The sequence below is a fragment of the Nicotiana attenuata genome, unplaced genomic scaffold (assembly GCF_001879085.1).
Source record: "Nicotiana attenuata strain UT unplaced genomic scaffold, NIATTr2, whole genome shotgun sequence".
Taxonomy (NCBI): domain Eukaryota; kingdom Viridiplantae; phylum Streptophyta; class Magnoliopsida; order Solanales; family Solanaceae; genus Nicotiana; species Nicotiana attenuata.
In genome coordinates, this window is record NW_017672062.1 from 84,208 (window position 1) to 103,663 (window position 19,456).

A 19,456-nucleotide genomic window follows, 5' to 3' on the forward strand; every position below is an offset into this window, starting at 1 on the left:
TTCCCATAGTCATGAGTAGCTAAATTCCTTGTCTAAGGCGTTGATGGAACCTATTGGGTGATGAACTTCTTGTTTATGTGAATACAAGTTGCTAGTTTAATCTTTATTTGTTCAACTTCGTGTTCGTTGTAGTTAATTGACAGGATCCTCAATTAGCTGTGCCTATTTAGTGTGCATAACTTGGAAAAGAGTGCATATTTAGGGTATTGTTGAACAACACCACTCCTAGATTATTAGAGGAATCTATAATTGCGGGTTTAAAGGCGGGATTAGGAATAACGAAGCCTTGGGTGCAATCTAAATTGAATTGTGCTAAATAAAGTAAGCTAGTGTATCTCGGGAGAGTGCAATAGTAAATTACTGTGATTACTCGGGAGAGATTGACGGTAAGATTAGCGTTCATGATTGATAGAGATGTGTGGGTAAATTTGTATGAGCGTAAACAGAAGGGATTCCATCAATAGGGGAAATCATTGCCTTAGCTTTTTCTCATAATTGTTCACAACCTTTATTTTTTTACTTAGTTACAGCCATTTAGTTATTTGCAAGCTAGTTATTAAAGAACACTCAACTGAGATTTGAATATTTGGGAAGCTGGTTCTGAAGAATTAGTGGGTCTGAAGATAGCGGTTGGTAGGTTAACTCTCTGTGGATTCGACCCTGGGCGTAATACTCGGGTTATATTTGCAACGTCCGCAAAGTCTTTTTTATAAGGCATAGTTGGGCGTGATCAACAAACCATCAAGATTGATTATAGCACAATATTAAATATAATTTATCTTGATTGTGGGTATGGTTTAATTCAGACCTCTTGTGCTAGTACATTTTGTATGTATTGAACAGACCAAGTAGAGATAAGTATTTTATACTGACTTAATAAAATAAATTCTCTAGCCATTAAATGTACTTATACTCTTAATCTTGATATAATTATTATTAGTTGTGTATATTATTATTGTTTTGATTTATTAAAAGGCGAGTTTCTTTCAATATGCCTGGTAAATTGGACAATAATGATATACATTGGAAAAGTAATAATTAGTTGATGGAATCCATGTCTCGGTCTAGAGATTGATGATACACCTTTATGAAAGCTTATAAGTTTTCATGTGTAAACTCTGCAGGTGGATTTTGTATCCGTCACATGAAATAAGTTAAGCGAACGTCTAAAAGAAATAATCAATAAATTAAATTATCAGTAATTTAATTTATTTGATTAGTATCTAAATCTTAACATTGGGAGTCAAATAAGGTTTATTGGAAGAATTTCGAAATTGAATTGAGGAGTGCAATTACGAATTTTTAGTGGAATAATTCGTAATTTATTATGGTAGTATTAATTCGTATATTTCGAATTAAGTCCATAATAGGAAGCCTCGTTAATTAAATACCGTAGTCCCTGCTGTGCCTGAATAATTAGGAATTAAATGGAATTCTATATCTTGGTGGAAAAGGAAGACCCAACAGGTTTAGAAAAATGTTTTAAACCCTAAAACTTGTGGCTATATAAAGGGGGTCTTATTCTATAAGGAGGCGAGGGTTTTACAACACGGTTTTCTAGGAGAAATCGCGCACACGAGTTTCGCTAATTCCGGGCATTATCCGGGTCACACAGCAGAAGATCGTGGAACTGGAGGATGATCTCGTGGATGGTTTTTGCTCATGCTTGAACGTCTTTTCGCGATTGTAGTCACGCTTCAAGAGATAAGTATGGATTTTATGTTTGATTAAAATCTCTGATTATACATTGTCTATATTACATGCAAGTAATCCTAGCTATTTGCTTCCGCTGTTCATACCTGTTTTCCTTCATTTACCACTTCTGCAACTTCTTCGCCACAATACACAGCTAATTAAATCAAATATTTAATTATTTTAAATAAAATGTGCTCTATGAAGACCAATAATGTTTAATTTTATTATTGCGTAAACAGTACAACCACTTGCTAAAAAAAATGCGGTTTTTATTTTGCAAGTGGTTAGGACAACACCACTTCCAGACTGTTATAATTTTCTTCCTATTCTACCATTATTACTTTAAAAAATATTATTTAATTATTTTAAAATTTAATTTTAATAAAAAATATTAACTAATACTAATTTCTTCTTATTCTACCACTGTTACTAAACTACCATTAATTAAATGTTGCAGCATAATTTAATGTGAGGAGTAAAAGACTTTTTAGGGATAGATACATAAGGGTAATTTTGAAAAAACAACTTGAATATTTTCTTGATTATATAAATAGACACTTATTTTGGACCAAAATAAAAAACCAAATTGATTGATCACTTATTGGAGCGAGTAATATATCAATCTCTTTCTAAACTTGTCTTCAAGTTATTTACTTTACAAATTTTATTTCATAACAAAAATTTAATTCTTTTTTTTTTCTAATAAAAAAATAAGAGTTTAACTTGTTACATTACTTAAAATAAATTTTAATTTATTGTATAACAAAATTTTAACTTTTCATATATCAACTGTATACTTGGAACTCCTAGTCAACTGCTTACTAATATTAACGTTATCCACTGACTAGGTTTTCCTCCTGGGACTCATCATCTCCCTTTCAATTCTACTTTAACACATTCAAATCCTTTCCACGATTTCGTCCTCCCTCCCTTTTTTCCCCACAGTGAACCGTACGTACTATACTTCCTTCTACTCATAATTTCTAAATTATTGCTTTAATTCATAATAATGGAGGGTGGAGGAGTAGGAGTAGAAGGAGAAGAGTATAATCCCCGGAGTGTGGAGGATGTTTTTAGGGATTTCAAGGCTCGTCGTGCTGCCTTGATTAAGGCCCTTACCACAGGTTCTCTTGCTTTTTTCAAAAATATATTATTTTTTTGTGAAATTAGGGTAAGATTTATATATTTAGAAATTATATTTAAAAAGTTACAATTTTTAATTTTTTTTGTGAAAATAATAGACCCCCTCTTTTGTTGAACAAAATCATATATTTTTGACTTCTCATATAGTAGTAATTGTGTCTTCCTTCAGATTTTTGTCTATTTGTCTTCATAAAAACTATATCTTTATCTAATTGTGTTTTTTTTTTCTGGTAAAATTCCAGATGTGGAAGAATTTTATCAGCAATGCGATCCTGGTAAGTTTTTTCTTCTAGTTGGAGCTTCCGTACGAAGTTTGGAAAATTTTCACTTGAATGACCTGTAACTATAGTAACTGAAATTTTGATTGTTGTTTCATTTTAGTTTTGTGTACTTATTAGAGAATATGATTGCACTAGATGAAGATGATGTCATTGTGCGTTGGCCGTGAATGTTATCTGCCATTGATGCAGGAATTTATTTGTTCATGAGCAACTTTTTTGTCCATGTTGTTATGTGTATGTGTGTATTCTTCTTTTTCCTGAAAAGATTTTGAAGGAAACAGAATCAGTTCATTATGAGCAAGTTACACAGATTTGTGCTAGTTGTCAACTTGTCGTATGGTGATAAAAAAATCTAGAACTGACCCACAGTAACTGTTATATCTGGTCCCAGCCGTTTACTTGACTTAGAAGTCAATGTGATGTCTGATGCAATCACATGCGGGAAGGAAGCTATGTTGAAGGAGACAAGGAACATATTATGCCTTGTGAATACAACTTTATTGTTTGATTAGATTAGACACTAGCCACACATCTGCTCCATTTTTCGTTTTTGCCCCCTCTTTCTTCTTTCCCTTGAACTGGCTCCCTTTTCATTCTATGGATAGTAAGGTGGTGGTGATATGTGATTTTGCTGATATAAGTGCTCAGAGTTGGAACAAAGGATTAGGGTGTGTTTTGGTCCTAGGAATTTATGTAGGAGCAGCCAATTGATTAGCTCTTTTTTGTTACGATCAATTCGGCTTTTTTCTTTTCTAATTGCTCAATCATTTGTCTTTATTTGTACCACACACAGTGAGATCCCTTAGGAGAAAATTAGACTGCAATGGGTTTTTGAATCAGCAATAATGGTAAAATGTTTGATAAATGGTTGTTTAAACATTTTATTCCATCTGTTCAAGCCTCTGTAGACATAGTTATTGGTACTTATTGCTGGTGGGAGGTAGCATGTATCCTCTGGATACCATGGTTATAAAAAAAAAATGGTTGTTTAAACAGCTCAAGGGTTAACAATACATGTTACTTTTATAAATCTGGCATTGTCACGTTTCAGTGGCCAGCCTGCGTAAAAGAACTGCCACCATACATGTGACCTTCTGCAGCTTACTATGTTTGGCACGTCAAGTTCTTTGCAGCCCCCTCTATTTTGTTCCATTAGCCAAGGACAAAAACAAAAAATGATTGAAGAAGTGTAAACGCTCTTGCATATCAATTATTGCCATACTTGTAATAAGTGTTTATCCTCCATAGAAGCAGAAGAACACTTATAAATTACAGGGCATTGAGCTTAAAATATTGTTTATCCCGAGTCTTTGCTCCTGATTTTTGCTTTTACTCCCTTGCTTCTGTAGCTCTGCTAAATGAGTGTACCAATATATTGTCCGACATAGCGGTGATTTATGGATGAAAATATTTGCTTAAACTTTTCAAAAGTGAACTTGCTTTGCTGTTAGAAGTGTCATATGTATTGTCACTAACTTATATTCTGCTACCGGATGTGTCATATCTTTCTCTTTTTATTGAGTCTCAGTTTGTGGTGATATTTACTAATGCTCCTTTTTCATGCTGTGGACCCCTTCTTCACGGAATGAAAAGCTTTTGGTTAACATTAATGTGGTATCCTTTAATTTGGCAATTTAATTCATCTATTATGATGTGTATAGTTTCTGGTTCAAGCTGTCAAACCTGTCCATTGTATGTTATGCAGAGAAGGAAAACTTGTGCTTATACGGACTTCCGAATGAAGAATGGGAGGTCAATCTGCCTGCTGAAGAGGTACCACCAGAGCTTCCCGAGCCTGCTCTTGGTATTAACTTTGCTAGGGATGGGATGCAAGAAAAGGACTGGCTATCCTTAGTCGCAGTCCACAGTGATTCTTGGTTGCTTTCTGTTGCCTTCTATTTTGGTGCTAGATTTGGGTTTGATAAGTCCCACAGGTACTCCTTCTCGTCCAAACATTTTTTATTGTTGTCAGTAATATTTCGATGCTTAAAGACTGTTAAGAGCATTGGTTGATAGAAAAGTATCAGTAGATAACTGAAACTCTGTTTTTGATGTGATCAATCTAGGATATTCTCCATTCCAGTTATTCATTTGATATTTGTTCATATGATTTATAAAGCAATCTCTTCTTGTTAATTCTGATTCTCAGTGCTACAATCTGTTGATCTATTTTCCCTGGTTTGTTTTCTTTATCAAATTCATGCCTCTATTAGAATTGGGATTGTTGCATTGTTTTTATTGAGGTCGGTAATATAGTTCAGACACTCTTGGCATCTAGCTGCTGCTAACAGACTGTGCTACTTTGCCAGAGAAGGTGCAAATATTAAGCCTGTTTAATACTAAGTTGTATGCATGGGTAGAACTGAGCTGATTCGATCAGACCACTAGGTGTTCCAGTTACATGCCAAAAAGATTCTTCCTTAAACTTGGTTACTATTTATTATATGGTCAAATCCCGAATCAATGTTAAAAAACAATAGACGGTTGACCTCTCGTTGCTCGGATTTCTATATGATTAACGTACCTAATGTTTTTCAAGCCTATGTTGGGCTAAGCCCAGTCAATCAACCAACATCGAATGGTACTCAAGCTCAAGTATGTTCTTTGAAATTGTGAAAGAGCTCTTATTGAGGCAAGGTTCAATTACTTGATTTAATTTGAATTCATTTCCACATTTTGTGTTTGCTACATGTAGGATCCTTTTGTCAGAGAGTTTGATAAATTGAAAATGCTCCAACTTTTTCCTTAGAAAAGTAAATCTGATGTTAATGGGAAGTCATGTTCTGGTTATTTTCTCATAAGCCCTACTGTGTAGAGGATATAGTCCATTAGGTCCGCATTCCTATTAATCTACCCAAGGTTGTGCCTTCTTTTGAGACACACATCAGAATATACAGTCAATATGTGCCTCGGTGGTGACAGAAGTCATCAGACTTCCACACATCATGAAGTTTACTGCATTTATTTTCTCCCTTGCTCATAGTTTCCTACTTTTTTTCTCTCAGGAAGAGGCTTTTCAACATGATAAATGATCTGCCTACAATATATGAAGTAGTGACTGGTGCTGCCAAGAAACAACAGAGAGAAAAATCTTCCATCTCCAGCCACAGTGGCAAAAAATCCAAGTCAAATTCTAAAGTGGTAAGGACTATTATTGCAGAATAGGTTGGTTTCAAGTTAGATGTATCATGATGTTTGAATTATTATGAGGCAACTTTCCATTGGATGCATAGCTTGCATGATTTTGGGAGATTTTAATTTTTAACTCTCTCTTTCCTTTCCAATACTTTTAGTAGACTAAACTAGTGAAATATATTAGCACTGCAAGCGTAAGAATATTTGTAGTCACTAATTGTAATACTAAGAAGGCTTACTTTATAAAATACATTAAGAGCCTTGCAACTAATTAAGTTAGTAAAGGTTTTACTATGAATTCGTACATCACTTGTGCGCAGGACATTTCTTTATTCCTTGCTCGGAGATCATGTCTTGAACTAGCTGATTTGGTCTAACCTTGAGATGATACCTACCATTTCTGCACATGATCTTGACTTCTTTGGTTTTTCATTGTTTTTTTTGGGTGACAAACACAGAGGGCACCAGATTATCAGGAGAAGCTTACGAAGTTGCAGCCTAAAGATGAAGAGGAGGGCTTGGATGAGCAGGATGAGGAGGAGCATGGCGACACACTTTGTGGTGCCTGTGGAGAAAATTATGCGGCAGATGAATTCTGGATATGCTGTGACTTATGTGAAAAGTGGTTCCACGGCAAGTGTGTGAAGATTACCCCTGCCAGAGCTGAGCATATTAAGCAATACAAGTGTCCAGCTTGTAGCAACAAGAGGGCTCGAGTTGACATATAAAATCGGATAATGTAGCATCTTACTGCCTTTGTTGGATAGGTTATTCAGGTTGTTTGGCTCTAACTTATGTATTTGTAATGGTTAAGCTTCATCTTTGTATACATTTGGCTCTAACATGCGGGATGACCTAGGGTTCTAATTGTTGGTTTAGTGATAAATAGTCTTAATTCAGCCAAACAGGTCCACATTGTGATTTTAGATATTTAATTTCTTTCTATTTTAGTGGGATTGAGTCTCTTTATTGTGATCTATTGAGCTTCGACCCCCTTTCTCTTTTTTTGCAATATTCACTTATATGCAATTAGTCTATCGGAAACAATTTCTCTACCTTTGGATAAGGTCGGCGTATACACTACCCTTCCCAGATTCCACTTGTGAGATTACATTGAGTTTGTTGTTGTTGTTGTGTCACTTATATGCAATTGTGTTGCCTAGCATTGTAAATAATGACCATGTTGATTATATCATTCAAAAGATGGTGTACTCACATCATATATTTCCTAGTCGCCCTTATCCAAAGGAATTGAATAGGCTTATTAAGGTGTAAAGCTCTAATAAGATGTTTGTATATTTAGAGTTCAAATACGAAAGCTCTAGTTTTATTGGTTTTTTTGTTGAATTTTTAAAAATTGATCTCACGTCTTAAACTAAGGTAAATCATTTGCATTTGTTTATATAATAAAGTCATTCTTAATAATCTACTATGTCCACATTTTCTCTTTTGTACTTTTTTGTATTTGAAATATTAACTTATATTCGAGTTAAGATACTCGATGTTTGTGGTTCAGTAGAAATACTTTCAGGTAAATTAGCAACACAAAAATTTACACATTCTCGATATTTATTTTTCGAGTAAGGGGTCGTTTGTTTGGGAAATTTATACTAAAATTAATTGTTCTGGAATTAGTTATTTCGGTACTGTTATTCCACCTTATGGGATAAAAATAAGCTATAATCTTGGAATAATTAATTCCATAAACATAATTTTATCCCAATTAAATATAAAATAATCTCATTATAAATTTAATCTTGGGATTAATTATCTCTTATTTCTCGTACCACCAAACGAGCCCGTAATTTATTATTGGCAACTCTATACGTGCACTTTCTTATTTAACCACTTGAGCGTACATTTCTCAGCCCTGCTTTTTACAATCTCCACTGTCCAATAGCCCACTGTCACTGCTTCGACAATGGCGGCTTCTTCAACTTGCATGTTCAGATCCTCTTTCTTCTCTCCCAATCCCCATCCAAAGCAACAATCCCCTGCTAAATCTAACGGCGTTCACTTCTTCACTCCTATTAAAGCCACAGCTTCTTCTACGGATGACGCAATCTCCGCATCTACACAACCTCTAAAACACCGCCGCCCTGCTGATGAGAACATCCGTGAGGAAGCCCGCCGCCACATCTCTTCCCACAATTTCTCTGCCAGGTATCAACTATCACCTACCATTGCCCTTCCACTTCGACGGTGTATATAAATAGGGGTTTTAGTTCCTGAGTTATTGCTTTATTCCTGTTTTGGTTTCTGTATTATTCGACTGAGCTCATTTTACCTTCAATTCATTCAAATATGTGGTTTTCAGTTCCTGAAACTAACAGACAGTGAAAAAACTTTTAAGGGAATTGTTATATTAAATGAAAAAAAGAAAAAAAAAATTGAAGAAATAGTGTGGCAATCAAAAAGCCCTCTTTCCAAGGTATTCTTGATTAATCATCCTTCAAGATTCCTTTTTTCCGTTGTTTTTCAGCTTAATTTGTATCCTATGCGGGAAAATAATTGGTATTTTGGGGGTTCTAAATTATGGGTCGTCCTTGGAATTTTGAGTGTTGGGAGTGCTAATGATGTGAGAGAGCTTGATAGTTCTTTGAGGCAAATGAAGAATGGTTCAGAAAGGATCCAACTCCTCACGAGATTTAAAGTATAAAAGCTGCATACTCTTAATTTGATGCGCATCAACCATCGGTGCAGGAGCATCAAAGATGATCTGTTGCAGGCAGAGTTTACACTTTATTCACCTTTTATCTTATGTTTGTTTTTAATAATGATTCTGTTAAGTTTTTTTACAACGTTAAATCAGGGATCAAAATCACACATTTGTTTTAATTGAAGGCTGTGTATACTCAGCTGAATATTACGGGAATCAAAACTGGAATAATGGAATAGCAGATCGACTAAGTGATTGTAATTGTACTAGGCACCTACTTAAAATTTTGCATCTGCTTCTACAGGTATGTGCCTTTTAATGCCGATCCTAACTCCAGTGAGTGGTATTCTCTCGACGAGATCATTTATCGCAGCCGCTCTGGTGGCCTACTTGACGTCCAACATGATATGGATGCTCTCAAGAAGTTTGATGGGCAGTACTGGCGCTCCCTGTTTGATTCCCGGGTGGGCAAGACCACTTGGCCTTATGGTTCTGGTGTTTGGTCCAAGAAAGAATGGGTCCTACCTGAAATTGACAGTGATGATATTGTCAGTGCTTTTGAAGGAAATTCCAATCTTTTTTGGGCTGAGCGTTTCGGCAAACAGTTCCTGGGTATGAGTGATTTGTGGGTCAAACATTGTGGAATCAGCCACACTGGTAGCTTTAAGGATCTTGGCATGACTGTACTGGTGAGTCAAGTAAATCGGTTGCGGAAAATGCATAAACCAGTCGTGGGTGTCGGCTGTGCTTCCACTGGAGACACGTCAGCTGCACTGTCGGCTTACTGCGCATCTGCAGGCATCCCATCAATTGTATTCTTACCTGCAAATAAGATTTCTATGGCGCAACTGGTTCAACCAATAGCCAATGGGGCTTTTGTGTTGAGTCTCGACACTGATTTTGATGGTTGTATGCAGCTGATTCGCGAAGTCACAGCTGAGTTGCCCATTTACTTGGCAAATTCCTTGAATAGTTTGAGGCTAGAAGGGCAAAAGACGGCAGCAATAGAGATTCTGCAGCAGTTTGACTGGGAAGTTCCCGACTGGGTGATAATTCCTGGTGGGAACCTGGGCAATATATATGCATTTTACAAAGGTTTTCAAATGTGCAAGGAGCTGGGACTTGTTGATCGCATCCCAAGACTTGTTTGTGCTCAAGCAGCCAATGCTAATCCACTTTACTTACATTATAAATCTGGTTGGAAAGAATTCAAATCTGTCAAGGCAAATACAACATTCGCATCTGCTATACAGATTGGTGACCCTGTATCTATCGATAGGGCTGTTTATGCTCTGAAGAACTCCAACGGGATAGTGGAGGAGGCAACTGAGGAAGAGTTGATGGATGCGATGGCTCAGGCGGATTCAACTGGGATGTTCATATGCCCCCACACTGGTGTGGCATTGACAGCACTATCCAAGCTGAGAAAGACGGGGGTTATTAGGCCAACTGATAGGACTGTTGTTGTGAGTACAGCTCATGGGTTAAAGTTTACTCAATCCAAGGTTGATTATCATTCAAAAGGAATAAAGAACATGGAATGCCGGTTTGCTAATCCACCAGTGCAGGTGAAAGCAGACTTTGGATCAGTCATGGATGTTCTCAAGAAATACCTGTTGAGCAAAAATTCCAAGTTCTAATTTGTTGGCAGAGTAAGTTCTGCTTATATACCAAAATCTTCATCTTTTGGTTCATCTCGTTCACGCATGGTGTAGAATTTGGTTAGATGCTGATCCATCTGCTGGTAGAATTAGGTAGTCATGAAAGGCTCACAGTTTCTTATGAGCGAAATAAACTTTAAGTAATTCAATGGAACATTTTGGTGGTTGTAACTTTCTGCTATTTATATGCTCCTTTGATTATGTTGGCAAGTACCAGAATTGGTTCTGAACATTTTGTAGAGCATAGCATCTGCTTTATTTGGGTGGTGGTTTCTAGTACTTTGAGGGGATGTCACCCCTGTTCATTTGTATCCTACACAGAGAACATGAAAACAGAGGAAAAAGCCCCTCAAATGGGATTGCCTCACGAAGTGCTTTTGATAGCTAAAAGCAAAAATTCTACCTTTTCTTGGAAGGGGAAACAAGTTTATTTTATATGTTTTTTGCCACCTTAGCAGGGTCATTGATATCTTAGAGAGGTTTTATATTTTAGAAACTGTAGCTGTGTACTGGCATCTTATTCCATTAGTCTCGCTTTGCATGTAACTCTCTTGCAGAAAGGCTCTCAGTTGGTAATTTATTAGATTTCCTCACCAAAATTGTTCTCTTGAACCACACAAGTTGATCTTCTTCTGCATGCTCTTTGTTACATGAGTCATAAATGGGATGAAATTGGATCAACTTGTGTGAAGCCGATCCAACATTACTCAATGAATAGGCTCACTCTGGCAACCGAAAGATTGGACATACCATTGCTTCCTGTGACCTACTTAGATTCTGCGTCTACTGCTCTCTACATTTAGTTGTTCCCTCCATAAGAAACTCGGCTTCATCAGAGTCCCTAACTTTAGTTTTTAAATAAGAATTAGTACTTGATTTGCGCATATGATTTGTGTGGTGGACTAGAAATGTGGCTAAAGTTGCTCGTTGGGCTAAGATGAGTCCTCGAACATTCCTGCATATATGACTTCGATAAATTGGTGTTTTCCACTGGCATTGCAGCTGAAACTGTTGAATGATTATTGAGCTTAAATGTTATTGACGGCACTAATAAGTACTTACCGTCCCCACTAAGATAGTGAGTCCAGAACCCATTTGTGGTTCTTTTGGACAAGTGTGACATAAATGCGTGTAAAAAAAAAGAGTGATCATTCTATATATAGCGCTCTTTTAAAGAGCGCTATACTTTAACGGAGTTTTGGCTGTTAAAGTATAGCGCTCTTTTATATAACGCATTAAAGAACCGCGCTATGCTGTGATGATATGACAGCTATGTATAGCGCTGTATATAACCACGCTATATATGTATGCGCAGTTATATACCGCGCATTACATAGATAAATATTCTTCCCCACGATCATCGATAAAAAGTTGTAGTGGACCCCACCGGTCACACAAAAAGATAAGATTGTAGGTCCTACATCCTAGCCAAGCCTTCTATTGTTGTGGCCTCCTCGTTTTGGGCTCAAATTTTCAATTCATCGACTTTCCGAAAACATAAATCAAGGTATTCCGATTTAGTTTATGTCGAAACTCGTATAATAATGCATATTAGTTGTTTTGAATGTGTTTCCATGTTGTTTTGTGTTTTTTTGCGATTAAACTAGTATGTTATTTTTATTTGGACTAAGATATTAGTATTCTAAAAAAATATGTAAAAATTGAGAAATCATTATTTTTTGTTAATAAATTTCTCTTACTGTTTAATGTATTTTCATGAATGTTTTGTGATTAAAATGTACTTGTTGTTTTCATCTAGTTTAGATTATTTATTTGCTTAAAGACTAGTGCCCTTTTAGCGTAGTAAAATGTAGAGCCTTTTAGCGTAGAATCCTTGTAGTTTAAGTATCTCTTATACTGATAGATCAAACACAAACTCTATACAATTTAATTATTTAATTTACAAAACAAACATTTATGAAAATATTAAAATTGACACACATAAGAATTCAGGATAGCTTGGTGCTACTGGGCCATAAATATCGAGTCTGGAACCCATAGGTATATACTCTGTCCAATTAAATATGATAAAAATTAATTATTTAATTTACAGATCAAACATACAAAATTACGAAAATATTAAAATTGACACATACAAGAAATCAGGATAGCTTGGTGCTACTGGGCCTCAAATATCGAGCCTGGAACCCATAGGTATATACTCAGTCCAATTAAATGTGACGCTCATGTCGCATCAACCAATTATAGGCTCTTTAGTCTAACTGCCGGGTCGATTTCATGCGCTTCCTGAATTTGCATTGCTGGTGATCAGTTGCAGCCATCCACATTAATCATGCAAGTCATTGTTGGGATATTTCTTCTGAAATTGGCCTTCAGGTGCCTCACACAGTAACGGTGGTATGCCTATGGTTCCTGCCATTCAGGCAAATGCTCTACAAAACTTAATATACCACCATGCCGATCAGGTATTAGACAAATACCTGAACGTTGTTTGACAGCGTGCTGCTTCAAGTGGTTCAAAAATAGCGTCCACGTCTCTTTGCTTTCATTGGCACAAATGGCAAAAACTAGTGGAAATATATGTCCATTGGCATCTACTGCAACGGCGATCAATAGCTTAATATCATACTTTCCATACACATGAGTACCGTCTATGGAAATTACAGGACGACAATGCACAAAACCATCAGTTGCTGGTTTAAATGCCCAGAACACGTATATGAATATATATTCCGGTATTCCTGGACTCCAATAATGCTTCCGTTCAACAACAGTCCCGGGGTTAAAGTGTTTCAGTGCGGCCATGTATCTGGATAGAGATGAAAATGACTTATCCCAGTCACCATAAATAATTTTAAATGCACGTTTGTGCCCGAGATATGCCTTTCTTTTGGTAATAATACACCCATATTCCCGGTGGACGGATGTAAAACACTTTTTGATCTTGTACCTAATGGACACTTCCAAGTGTGGAATCAAGACAAGAGAAATCAAGTCAACATCCAAGTTGAAGTGATTCTCATTGAATGTGTCCATTTGACATCTGTGGGTGCTAATATATTTACCCACTTTCCACAACCCTGTTTCCTTCTTGCTCGCACGCAGCATCCAGTGACAACCCGTAAGCCATCTACGGCATTTGACCTTGTATACCTCCGGAGTTGACTCCCATACTATCATCTCACGACTCTCTTACGCTGTACATTTAACAAGCCCTGGATAGGCGAGCTTTGTCGGGAAAATACATGCCCTTTGCCAGCACCGTTGGTCTAGACTCATCCCACACCGCTGTCCGAATTTCGTCAAGATCCCTTGTGAGGGCATCCACATCCGGCATACTTGGCAAATGATCAAGGTAGGGAATATAAGGCATGAAACAGCATGCGGGACTCGTACACTCTTGGTCTAACGGGAGGTGGAGGAGCATGCTCTCTTGTCAGCTCAGGTTCGACATTCACTTCCTCCTCATCATTACCCTCGTCAGGAAAGGGTGTGTCATCTCCAGACTCATCGGCATTGTTGTCATAATCACTATTATCTTCCTGACTCTGCGCATCTGCCAAATCACGAGTAAATACGTCGTCTACGGGCAACTGAGTGAGGTCAGGACCATCAAGTTGCTCGTTTCCACTACACAAACAACAAAATGATAAGCTACTCAAATTGATAAATACTTTACATATAGCTATATCACTTCGCTTACAAGTCGTAATGTGTTGACATTCCATAATGGACATTATCCTATTGGTGATGACTCCCGGATGGACCACCGTGATCCAACACACCAAAACTACGCATATTCCAACTGGGCGTGGGGTCATAACTTGTAAAATTCATATCTGGACGGTACCCCATGTGGAATATATGAGCGTTAATACAAATTCAATACAACAAAAATATACATCGTAACACAAAGGAAAATTGAAGTTTACCACTCGTCTTGTGGATTATGTAAAGCAGGAGAGAAATTATTTCCTCGCTGCTCATTCGCCGTTGGTGATAAGTTTAAATCAAGGCAAACTCTTTCATCCGAAACCTGTCCGGCGAAAACTGCTCCAGAATAACCACCCGATAACTGGGGGTTATCCCTACTATGCGCAACCTCATTATTGGGAACGTCTTCAACCTTGACGTACATTTCCAACATTTTTATTACAAGAAACTCTCGGTATTCATCCGGAGTCCTCAAAAAATCCCTCAAAGTTTCATCATCGTCGATGTTAAACTCAGCGTAACAAGCAACCCCTTGCGGAGTGACGGAATACAGATATCTTCCGGTTACTTTAAGGTTCACCGAACGTTTCCTCACACCCATTTTATTACATAATAACGATACCAATCTATCGTACTCCATTGTAAGTGGCAATTTAACATGACACTGTGGAGATAAACTATAGCTCACAAATTCGCCACCACAACCTCACCCCCTCGAATATAATGAAACCCTTATTTTTCGCTCTTCAGACATTATGAAAAATGCTTGAGAATTTAACAAGAAGAAAAGTTTGAACGGGAGTTAGAATATTTTTTGAATGAATTTTTGTAAAACCCTAACGCCTTTATATAAGGCAATGCCTAGCTCGAGGGGTTGAATTCTTTGAGGTTTAGTGCTCTTTTAAAGGCGCTGTACCCATTGAATTATTGTTGTGTCAGTTAAACGCAGGAGACTTATTGGTGGGCCCACAAATAGGTATATCGCGATATATAACTAGGCTATACATATATAGCGCGAGCGCTATACATAGCTGTCATATCAGCCCAGCATAGTGCGATTCTTTAATGCGTTATATATATATAGCGCTCTTTTAAAGAGCGCTCTATGTAGAAAGGTCACTCTTTTTTTACACGCATTTAAGTCATACTAGTCCAAAAGAACCACAAATGGGTTCTGGACTCCTAAGATAGTCTATTGTATTCAAGATGTCACGACAGACTTTTCTGGAGATAGATCGGTGTTTATTCTTAAAGTATAAAAGGGCATATTATCAAATATTCCTTTATTTTTTAAGGGATAACTGAGAAATTCATTGTTTCAGCCTCAAAACTCTATAATAATAGGCTTGCCTCTTTAATTCTCTACTTAAATATCGGACTTGCTTCACTAAAATAACTTAATGGATTTATAACAACATAATACCCATGGACATACAATTCATTGGCAGCACCATGAAAGAAACTAGTAGTAAAAAAACAGGAGCAACTGAAATCATATTTTTTTTGGGTTCCTCCAGCAGAAGATTGATCGATGACCAACATATTACAGGATTAAGCCATATTCTCAAGTGATAGACAGCACAACAAACGGATACTAGTACAACATATATTTACAGATTCATAGCCTTTGTAATGGCCTCTTTTTCTCCCATTTTCCAAGTGAAATGCACTTTTCCAGTAGGCATCACCTTTCTGTATGTGTGCTCAGGTGAAGCTACTTTCTCCATAGGAGAGTCAACCCTAAGTTCTCTGATTGTGGATATCAGCTAATATACAAGAGCATCACAGACAATGACTAAAGTAGAACCACGGCAACTGCAACTAGCACTGCTACAGTAAATATCAGAGCCTGCAGTGGTGATCTAATTTGAGATACATGTACAAAGGTAAACAGATTGAGAATTTTAGGAAAAAAATGCTGCCGATCCTACAAATAAGCGACGATTAAATTTCCATGGTGTTTCTTTTTTTTATTTTTACTTGGAAAGGTAAGAAAAAAGTTTTACTGATCAGAAATGGTACTAAGCTTGTGCTGAAAGAAACTAGATTTCCTTGAAATTATCAGGAGCTTTAGGTGATCAAGCTGAAATCAGAATAAATGCAACTTGCACTTAAGGATGGTAACTCACAGCTATCGCATTGGCAGCAAGCCCTGCTCGCTCCCTCGGATCTTTGTGGTAGTAATTCCCAAAGTAAAGAATTGTTGCATAATACCACATGAATGGGAATACAAAACCAAGCAGCAGACTGCAATAATAAGAGGAGAAGAACGCAAGTTAGAGCAAGGTAACATACTGATAGAAGGAAGAAGCCAAGATCAGGATACAAATGATACAACGATAGAAGAGGGAGGCTGAGAATGGAAGAGGAGCAACAAGCACGATACTCACGAAAACCATCCTATTCCACAACCAAAGCAAGGAAGAGGTCTGTCAAAGATTCCCAACTGATTGTCTTCCACATCTTTGAGGAGCATATAGTTGTTACTGGGATGCTCTTTGGCATCTTGCAAAAGATCTGTATGCAGAAAATGACTTAAGCAACCACTACTGATATAAGCACTAATACAAAGTAAGTTCAACGGTGGTCAGATGCAGTAGACTGCAGCAACAGAACATCTTGATCCAAGCTACCAAGTAAGTATCTCCATTTATTAATTTATTTTTGTTTTATTATTTATTTTGAAAAGTAGTATCTATCTCCATTTAATGTCGAAAGGTAAATCTTCGAGTTTGATTAGCAGAAATATTGGTAACAAATATATGAACGTAAAAATACTTCTTCAGTAAGAAGTCCTAATTCATGCTTGACCTTGTATTCTGAATCTTACAGAGAGGTTAAACTTTAGTATACTGAATCCAACTCCTGAAACATATGTATCCTTCAAGGGCTAGAAAAGCTCAACATATGATGCCTAAAAGGCTATTGGGTCTTGTCCTTACCTTTGAGGTAAGACTACAAAAGAAACAAATAATTGATAATGAGCTTAGTATAAGCTTAAAAAGCAGAACATAATTCTATTTTTCTGAATTCAATGCTCAATAACCATATAGGAGATAAGAAACAGATGGCTTTCTGTAAAAAATGCAATAGTTCTCTGAAGCTTTAGCAAAGAGCTAAAAGGACGGTCTTCATGTCAATACTGTATGCCATCAGTGATTCTAAAGCATGAATGCACAACAGCATTCAAGTCACCATCTAACTTATTCTGACCAATGTGTCCTCTGAACGTGAAACAGCGAAAACTGGATGAGTTTATCCTGAAGGACATATTAAACCAGCAAAGTTGGCCCTATTTTCCTTTGTACAAAGACGAGGAATCACTAACCGGATTACATCTTAAACCAATCTCTGAAGAACCACAGCATCCAACAATGCAGTGCAGTACCAGATAGTTACATACTACAATCCCAGTCACTGTAGTCAAATGTTTTCAAAATAATACAATTCCAAAATAGAGTGATTGCTACCATTGCCCATCTCCACAATATTATCCAATTTGTCGAATTTCAAATAAACAACATACTGGAATTTTGTATCGTCCATGCTTGTAGAGACTTCTATAAAAGGCCAGACACAATGTTTTTTTTTAGAATGAGCCAGACACATAATGTTTCTCAAAGGAAAAAACATCAGATTTAAGAAATAGTTTTACGAGATTCAATAAGAAAACAAAGTGTGGATCTGGCTACTAATATCAAACACGATTACATACTTTGATCCATTTGCTATGTGGGCTCTGATCCTCAATTTCTCCTCCACGACTCCTGCAACAAGTGATATTTGCAACTTTAGCAGCCGCTGCTCTGGTCTAATTGTGCTAAAACTCTAAAGCAAATGAAGTGTGGGACAAGGAAATAATACCATATTTGGAAAAAAAATATACCATCTTTCGGAAGAAAGTTCAGCAGAACCTTCATCAAGAGAACTTAATTAAGCATCTAACTTATAATTGGTCTATCTAAATGGGTAAAAGAGGTTGAGTTCAACTTCAACCAAAATACCAAATATGATATTAATAACCACTCAAATTCCCAGGTAAGGTTGAAATGGAAGACCTCTAATATACCTTGAAAACACGACTGCAACATGGCTTGCAATTCTGCTATCTTATAACACAAAAAGTCAAGTTTTAGGCCACCGTTGAAGTTTTTGAAATCACTAAAAACTCTCCAAATTCACAGAAGACTACGCTCAACTCTTAGTCAAACGCCATTAAGAAACTTCTTGACCTATAATACCTCACTACCTCTGGGGCATGGCTGTAGTAATAGAAAACTATCAAATGTCTCGCCTCTTCTAGTTTATCTTCAGGAATATGTGCATGAGACAAAAACCAAACCAAAACAGAAGCAGAAAGCGTGCATTGTTTCAAACCTCCACAGAATTTATAATTCTCACTCCATAAGTCCTAGCCGAACGAGATTACTAGTGGAACTACAGTAGAACCAATAACAACTCATAATTAATGAGATACCTCTTTCAGAGAAAAAAGCACAATCCAGAAAAATCCCTCCATTCCACTAATTGCTCATACTTGAAAACAATTCAGTGTCTTCTCTAGTAATTTTTCTTTTAAACCCAAAATCATAAGGATAAACAAAAGAGAACTGCAACGGGTTCAATTAAATCGCTAATGAAAATTGCAACATAATTTACCACTCTTTGAAACCTTTCAAATGCAGCTCCAATAGATGACTAGGGCATATGCAAGAAGACCAAAAATGAAAGAAATGTTCCCCAAATGTTCTATATACCTAGTCTTATAGAACCCTAATTTATCTTAAAAACAACTTACTTGCCGGTATTAGAATGAAATGAACCTGATTAGAGCAAAAAATATATATACATATAGTTGAGAGAAAAAATATAGAGGATTCATAATTTCATATCAAAGACTTCAACTAGTTAGGAATTTAAGCTTAATTAATTGATTGACTGATTTGCAATTTGTACCTACCCCAAAACCAAAGATAAAGAGGAGAAAAAATGAAATACAAAAATGTCTTACCCCAAACTGAAGAGCCGGAGAGGATTGCGAGGAAGTGTCAAAAATGCGAATGGATAAAAGGAAGAATCAAATTTGGTCACTGAAAGCAGCGACGACCTCTTTCTCCTCCGTAATCAGTATGCTCCGCTCTGGAGTTCGTACACCAAACCGGTGGTTTTGGACCGGCAAGTTAAAGACCGGTTGTTCACAAAAAAGT

At 36.8% G+C, this 19,456-nt stretch overlaps 3 protein-coding genes across 3 annotated transcripts; 2 read left to right on the forward strand and 1 right to left on the reverse strand.

Annotated features, from left to right (window-relative positions):
• Window positions 1-2,498: 2,498 nt before the first annotated feature.
• On the forward strand, window positions 2,499-7,231 carry LOC109211603 (PHD finger protein ALFIN-LIKE 3-like). The gene is made up of 5 exons (XM_019375151.1): window positions 2,499-2,819; window positions 3,081-3,113; window positions 4,825-5,053; window positions 6,125-6,260; window positions 6,713-7,231. Exons 1-5 carry the CDS (start codon window positions 2,705-2,707, stop codon window positions 6,980-6,982), a joined length of 783 nt encoding a protein of 260 aa, XP_019230696.1. The 5' UTR covers window positions 2,499-2,704; the 3' UTR covers window positions 6,983-7,231.
• An 871-nt stretch (window positions 7,232-8,102) lies between these two features.
• On the forward strand, window positions 8,103-11,009 carry LOC109211600 (threonine synthase, chloroplastic-like). Its single transcript, XM_019375148.1, has 2 exons — window positions 8,103-8,417; window positions 9,218-11,009. Exons 1-2 carry the CDS (start codon window positions 8,176-8,178, stop codon window positions 10,551-10,553), a joined length of 1,578 nt encoding a protein of 525 aa, XP_019230693.1. The 5' UTR covers window positions 8,103-8,175; the 3' UTR covers window positions 10,554-11,009.
• Window positions 11,010-15,702: 4,693 nt separating this feature from the next.
• LOC109211602 (60S ribosomal protein L18a-like protein) lies at window positions 15,703-19,456 on the reverse strand. Its single transcript, XM_019375150.1, has 5 exons — window positions 19,261-19,456; window positions 17,965-18,016; window positions 16,640-16,766; window positions 16,379-16,496; window positions 15,703-16,098 (listed from the first exon to the last, which is right to left on the reverse strand). Exons 2-5 carry the CDS (start codon window positions 17,972-17,974, stop codon window positions 16,045-16,047), a joined length of 309 nt encoding a protein of 102 aa, XP_019230695.1. The 5' UTR covers window positions 17,975-18,016; window positions 19,261-19,456; the 3' UTR covers window positions 15,703-16,044.